At 69.8% G+C, this 7255-nt stretch overlaps 1 protein-coding gene across 1 annotated transcript; it reads right to left on the reverse strand.

The window, feature by feature from the left end:
- Positions 1–5559: 5559 nt before the first annotated feature.
- Positions 5560–6699, reverse strand: ACTRT2 (actin related protein T2; the record flags this gene model as incomplete). Its single annotated transcript, XM_084871436.1, has 1 exon — positions 5560–6699. The coding sequence occupies one exon, from the start codon at positions 6697–6699 to the stop codon at positions 5560–5562; it is 1140 nt and encodes a 379-aa protein (XP_084727562.1).
- Positions 6700–7255: the final 556 nt, after the last annotated feature.

Raw genomic sequence — 7255 nt, forward strand, 5'->3', positions numbered from 1 at the left:
CAAACACACACTCACACACACTCACACAAACACACACTCACACAAACACACACACACTAACACACACACTAACACACTAACAAACACACACTAACTCACACACTCACACACACACACATGTACTCACACACATACACGGTACACACACGTGTACTTACACACACACACACACACACACACACACGGTCCTCTCCCTCTCGCTCCAAGCCCCTCCTGGCCCTCCATTCGGACACGGTGGCCCTTACCAGTCGCCCGGACGCCGGTGAACGGCTGGAGGGCAGCCCCCCCCCCGCCCCCGCCCCAGGCAGCCCCGGACACCGTGAACTTGGGGACCCCAGGCGGGCGGGGAGACAGTGGGAAGGCAGAACCGCTGGGCTGGGGACACGGATGTCCTGTGAGTGACTAACGGCGGGGCCCACGGAGGGCAGCCAGAGTCTCCCGCCCCCGCCCCCCCGCAGGCCCCGGTGGGACTGGCCGTCCGGCTGGGGGGAGGGACCCTCTGGAAGCCCCCACTCTGCCCCGGGAGGGGGGCCAGGCCGGCCTTGGGGGCGTCCCGGCCGAGCCCAGGGCCTTCGCAGGGAGACGTCCTCTCGCACCCCTCCCCGGCCCCTCACAGGCCCCGATTTCACACCCGGAGCCCCAGGCGCTTGTTTTGGCTGCCGGGCTGGCCCAGCTCGCCGGCGGTTGCATAACTGTGAGGTATCCGCTTACACTGACAGCACGGCCTGCTGCCCTGCCCGCCTCCCACCGCCGGCCCGGCTCCCGAGGGCTCCTCTGACCCCGTGTCCGGCCCCCGGGGCTCCTCGGGGACTCTGACCCCGCGCCCGGCCCCCGGGGCTCCTCTGACCCCGCGCCCGGCCCCCGGGGGCTCCTCTGACCCCGCGCCCGGCTCCCGGGCTCCTCTGACCCCGCGCCTGGCCCCCGGGGGCTCCTCGGGGACTCTGACCCCGCGCCCGGCTCCCGGGGCTCCTCGGGGACTCTGACCCCGCGGCCCACTAGCAGTGGTCGAAGGAGCGCTCCGCCCGGAGCGGCCACCTCTGACCAGACCTGGCCAGCGCGTCCAGCGCGGGCGGCCGGCCCTCCGGGAGGCCTCCGCCCTCGGATTGCATCTGCCCGCGTCATCCCGGCCCGGCCAGCGCCGCGGCCTCCGGCAGGGGACACACAGGGGGAGGGTGGCGCCCGGACCCCGGCCATGACCCCGGCCATGACCCCGGCCACGCCACCCTGGTCCCCGGGCCTGGCCGGCCCAGCTGCTGGTGTGGAGGGGCCGGGGTCCTGGGGCTCCGCCCGCCGCTGCCACCGAGGCGGGCGGGCGGGAGACGAGAGGACGATGGAGGAATCACTGTGTCTCCGGGAGCTGGAGCCCGGCCCGGCGGGCGATAACAGGGATGGCGGCTTAGGTTTCCGCTCCGGGCCGGCGGCCCACAATGCCCGCTTTGTTCCCGGCGTTGTCACCGGCGGCCCAGCCAGCGGGCGGCGTGGGCTTCTCCGGGAAGCCGCTGCGCCCGCCGGTGACAGCTCTGCCCGCAGCGCCGGAGCGGGAGCGGGGGCCGGGTGTCCCCGTGGGAGGCAGCGGCTAGTTTCGGTGAAGCTGTGAGCCTGGACCGGCTCTGGCTTCTGGCGTCAGAGCAGGAGCGGCCGCGCCGGAGCCTGTGAGGTCACCTCCAGGCAGGGCCGCCCGGGACATGGAGCGAGGGCCCTCCCGGGGCGGGGGCCCTGCTCAGGGCCACCTCCTTCCTCCCTGCCCCGGTCCCGGGCACACTGTCCCCCCAGACACACTGTCCCCCCAGACACACTGCCCCCCAGACACACTGCCCCCCAGACACACTGCCCCCCCAGACACACTGTCCCCCAGACACACTGTCCCCCCCAGACACACTGTCCCCCCAGACACACTGTCCCCCAGACACACTGCCCCCCCCCAGACACACTGCCCCCCCCAGAAACACTGTCCCCCCAGACACACTGTCCCCCCAGACACACTGCCCCCCAGACACACTGTCCCCCAGACACACTGCCCCCCCAGACACACTGTCCCCCAGACACACTGTCCCCCCCAGACACACTGCCCCCCCAGACACACTGCCCCCCCGACACACTGCCCCCCAGACACACTGTCCCCCCAGGCACACTGTCCCCCAGACACACTGTCCCCCAGACACACTGTCCCCCCCAGACACACTGTCCCCCCCAGACACACTGCCCCCCAGACACACTGTCCCCCCAGACACACTGTCCCCCAGACACACTGTCCCCCCCAGACACACTGTCCCCCAGACACACTGTCCCCCCAGGCACACTGTCCCCCCAGACACACTGTCCCCCACACACACTGTCCCCCCAGACACACTGTCCCCCAGACACACTGCCCCCCAGACACACTGTCCCCCAGACACACTGTACCCCCCCAGACACACTGTCCCCCCCAGACACACTGTCCCCCAGACACACTGCCCCCCAGACACACTGTCCCCCAGACACACTGTCCCCCAGACACACTGTCCCCCCCAGACACACTGTCCCCCAGACACACTGTCCCCCCCAGACACACTGTCCCCCAGACACACTGTCCCCCCCAGACACACTGTCCCCCAGGCACACTGTCCCCCCAGGCACACTGTCCCCCCCAGACACACTGTCCCCCCAGACACACTGTCCCCCCAGACACACTGTCCCCCAGACACACTGCCCCCCAGACACACTGTCCCCCCCAGACACACTGTCCCCCCAGACACACTGTCCCCCAGACACACCGTCCCCCCAGACACACCGTCCCCCAGACACACTGTCCCCCAGACACACTGTCCCCCAGACACACTGTCCCCCCCAGACACACTGTCCCCCAGACACACTGTCCCCCAGACACACTGTCCCCCCCAGACACACTGTCCCCCAGACACACTGTCCCCCCAGACACACTGTCCCCCCCAGACACACTGTCCCCCAGACACACTGTCCCCCCCAGACACACTGTCCCCAAGACACACTGTCCCCCAGACACACTGTCCCCCCAGACACACTGTCCCCCAGACACACTGTCCCCCAGACACACTGTCCCCCCCAGACACACTGTCCCCCAGACACACTGTCCCCCAGACACACTGTCCCCCCAGACACACTGCCCCCCCAGACACACTGTCCCCCAGACACACTGCCCCCCAGACACACTGTCCCCCAGACACACTGTCCCCCAGACACACTGTCCCCCCCAGACACACTGTCCCCCAGACACACTGTCCCCCAGACACACTGTCCCCCCAGACACACTGCCCCCCCAGACACACTGTCCCCCAGACACACTGCCCCCCAGACACACTGCCCCCCAGACACACTGCCCCCCCCAGACACACTGTCCCCCCAGACACACTGTCCCCCAGACACACTGTCCCCCAGACACACTGTCCCCCAGGCACACTGTACCCCAGACACACTGTCCCCCCCAGACACACTGTCCCCCAGACACACTGTCCCCCCCAGACACACTGTCCCCCAGACACACTGTCCCCCAGACACACTGTTCCCCAGACACACTGTTCCCCAGACACACTGTCCCCCCAGACACACTGTCCCCCAGACACACTGTCCCCCCCAGACACACTGTCCCCCCCAGACACACTGTCCCCCAGACACACTGTCCCCCCAGACACACTGTCCCCCAGACACACTGTCCCCCCCAGACACACTGTCCCCCCAGACACACTGTCCCCCCAGACACACTGTCCCCCCCAGACACACTGTCCCCCAGACACACTGTCCCCCCAGACACACTGTCCCCCCCAGACACACTGTCCCCCAGACACACTGTTTCCCCCAGACACACTGTCCCCCCCAGACACACTGTCCCCCCAGACACACTGTCCCCCAGACACACTGTCCCCCCCAGACACACTGTCCCCCCCAGACACACTGTCCCCCAGACACACTGTCCCCCCAGACACACTGTCCCCCAGACACACTGTCCCCCCAGACACACTGTCCCCCAGACACACTGTCCCCCCCAGACACACTGTCCCCCAGACACACTGTCCCCCCCAGACACACTGTCCCCCAGACACACTGTCCCCCCAGACACACTGTCCCCCAGACACACTGCCCCCCAGACACACTGTCCCCCAGACACACTGTCCCCCCAGACACACTGTTTCCCAGACACAGTGTCCCCCAGACACACTGTCCCCCCAGACACACTGTCCCCCAGACACACTGTCCCCCCAGACACACTGTCCCCCAGACACACTGTCCCCCAGACACACTGTCTCCCCAGACACACTGCCCCCCAGACACACTGTCCCCCCAGACACACTGTCCCCCAGACACAGTGTCCCCCCAGGCACACTGCCCCCCCAGATACGGTGCCCCCAGAGCCACCTGAGGGGGCCCCCGGGAGCCACTGAACCCCGCCAGCCCGCGCGCACAGCTGTGGCTCCCTCAGGGGCCTGTCTCCCCCTTTCAGCCTCAGTCACACCTGCTCCTCTGAGGACAGGTGCCCGCTCTGCCCGGTGTCCGGACCGGCCACCACGGGCCCGGCCTGTCGCCGAGCACGTTCCTCAGGGCTCGGCCTGGGGGCCCCCACCTGGCGCACTCTGGCGACCGGGCCCTGAGGGGCTGTGCTGCCAGCCAGGCCTGCGGGTCTCTGCCCCAGCTCCTGCCCGAACCCCTGGCTGTGCCGCCCCGGCCCCCCGCTGCTATGCCTCCCTCCAGCCACACCGGGCTCCGTGCGGCTCACTGGGTCCCCGGGAACCTTAGGCTCCAGGAAGCAGGTCCCCCAGCACAGCCCCTGAGGGCACCCCCACACGCACATTTGGGGGGGCCTCACGTGGTGGCCTCCGGGGGGGTGCCGCCAGAGCAGGTGCCGGCGTCAGACCAGGGACACCACAGGGGTGTCCTGCGGCAGCGGGAGAGTCAGGCTGCTCTGCCCCCGGCCCTGTGGCCTGAGGGACCCCCTCCGGTGCCTTCTGAGGACCTGGGAGCCCCCGAGTGAGAACGGGGGGCGGGGCCAGGACGGGCCTCGGGGGTTCCTGGCTCCATGTGCAGCTCCAGTTCGCGCCTTCCCTGTGCTCGGCTCCCAGAGCGAAGCCCCGCCCCTCCGTGTGAGGTCAGCAGGCGTGTGCTCGCCCCACGGCAGCCGGGGAGGCTCATGGGTGCACATGCCCCACCCCGAGCTGGCCCTGGGACCTCAGGCCACGCCTCAGGTGGGGAGTGGGGGGGGGGGGATGGGAGAAGGTGAGAACGAGGGGATAAAGGAGGGGGATGAGGGGTGAGTGGGGATGGAGTGGGGTGGCAAGTGGGGCCCTTCCGACACAAGCTTTTGGCAGGAGGTCCAGACCCCCCCCCCTGAGACCACCAGTGGACACAGCCTCATTGCATAACCTCGGGCGCTCCCAGGAGGAGGGGGGCTGGGGGCAGGCCCCCGAAATGAGATCCACCACCCGGTCAGACACCGCGCCGGTGCCCCCAGCAATGAGCCGAGCCAATGTGGCCAACCACTGCACCGTCCTGCCCTTTATTGAACGCCACGCGGACGGCGCCGGGAGCCCCCGGATGCGGGGGGAGGGGCCCTCAGAAGCACCGCCTCTGCACCACCGAGGCCCCGAACTCCTGGAAGTCGGCGGCCGTGACCCACATCTGCCTGAAGCTGCTCAGCGAGGTGACCACGGAGGCGCCGATCCAGGTGGAGAACCAGCGGTCGGGGGGCGCGGTGATCTTGATGGGGGTGCCGCGGGCGGCCCGCTGCTCCAGCTCCCGCAGCAGCCGGTCGTCCAGGCCCCGGAACAGCGTGCTGCCCCCCGACAGCACGATCTCGCCGTACAGCGCGGCCTGGATGTCGGCGTCGCACTTGGCGATGCTGCCGGCGACCAGGCCGGGCAGGCCGGGGCCCTGCACGCCCAGCGGCGCGGGCGCGAACAGGGCCTCGGGCGCCTGGAAGAGCTGGTCGCCCAGGCGCAGCACCTGGCCGTCCGGCAGCGTGTACTCCCGCTGCACCTCCTCCAGCCGCCGCGCCAGCTCCCGCTCCGGCTCCAGCGCCACGTAGCACAGCTTCTCCTTCACGTCCTCCACCAGCGCCCGCCGCAGCGCGCAGGGCACGCCGCGCCCGCCCGCCCGCAGCAGCCGCGCCAGCAGCTCCGTGAGGTCCCGGCCGGCCACGGGCAGCCGGCCCACGGCGTGCGGCAGCGAGTAGCCCTCGAACACGGGCACGGCCCGGGTGAGGCCGTCGCCGCCGTCCACCACCAGCCCGGTGACGCAGGCCGAGGCGTACAGCGCCAGCACCGCCTGGTCCGACAGGTAGAAGGCGGGCACCTGGAAGGCCTCGAACATGAGGGCGGCCGTGCGCTCCCGGGCCGCCCGGGGGTTCAGCGGGGGCTCGGTCATGAGCACCGGCCGCTCGCTGGGCCGCACGCCCAGCTCCCACTCGAACAGGTGCCGCCACAGCGCCTCCATGTCCTCCCAGCCCACGATCAGGCCGCGCTCGATGGGGCAGCGCAGGCTCAGCGCCTCCCTCCGCTGCAGGGCGGCCTCGCCCACGAAGCACTGCTTCGGGCCGGCCCCCGCCCCCGCCGGGGCCGCCGGGAACTTGGGGTGCCCCACCACGGAGCTGACGATGTGGCGGGGCCCGATCTCCCCGGACAGGCCCGCCTTGCAGAGCCCGGACCCATTGTCCACGACCACGGCCGGCACGTCCAGCACGTGTGGGCTAAACATGCCTGGTCCCCACGTCCGCCTCCGCCTCCGCCTCCGCCTCCGCCTCCGCCTCCGCCTCCGCCTCCGCCTCCGCCTCCGCCTCCGCCTCCGCCGGCCCGGGGCAGGTGGAACCCTCAGGGCCGCTTTGTGACACCAGCGGCTCCTCCTCCGGAAGCTTCCGGGGCCCGGGGTTCCGGGGGGCCTGGGGCGTCCCCCAGGGCCCTGCCTGTACCCGCAGGACGCTCCCCTCCAGGCCGAGCTGAGGCTCTACAGCAGGGGTCTTCAAACTACGGCCCGCGGGCCACATGCGGCCCGCAGAGGAGTCTGATCCGGCCCGCCAGGTTTTTTGGGCAGTGAGCGCAGCCGAGGTGTTACAGTAGGAATTAGTAGTTCATATAGTCCAGCCCTCCAGCTCTCTGAGGGACCGTGATCTGGCCCCCACTTTAAAAAGTTTGAGGACCCCTGCTCTACAGGGATGGCGGTCCCCTGGGTGACAGTGTCACCAAGGTGACCATTGTGCTCAGCCAGGTCAGAGGGCTGGGGGCGGGGCTCAGAGTCCCCCCCCTCCGCACCCGCA

Source organism: Pipistrellus hanaki (assembly GCF_964339955.1).
Source record: "Pipistrellus hanaki genome assembly, chromosome: 2".
Classification (NCBI taxonomy): Eukaryota; Metazoa; Chordata; class Mammalia; order Chiroptera; family Vespertilionidae; genus Pipistrellus; species Pipistrellus hanaki.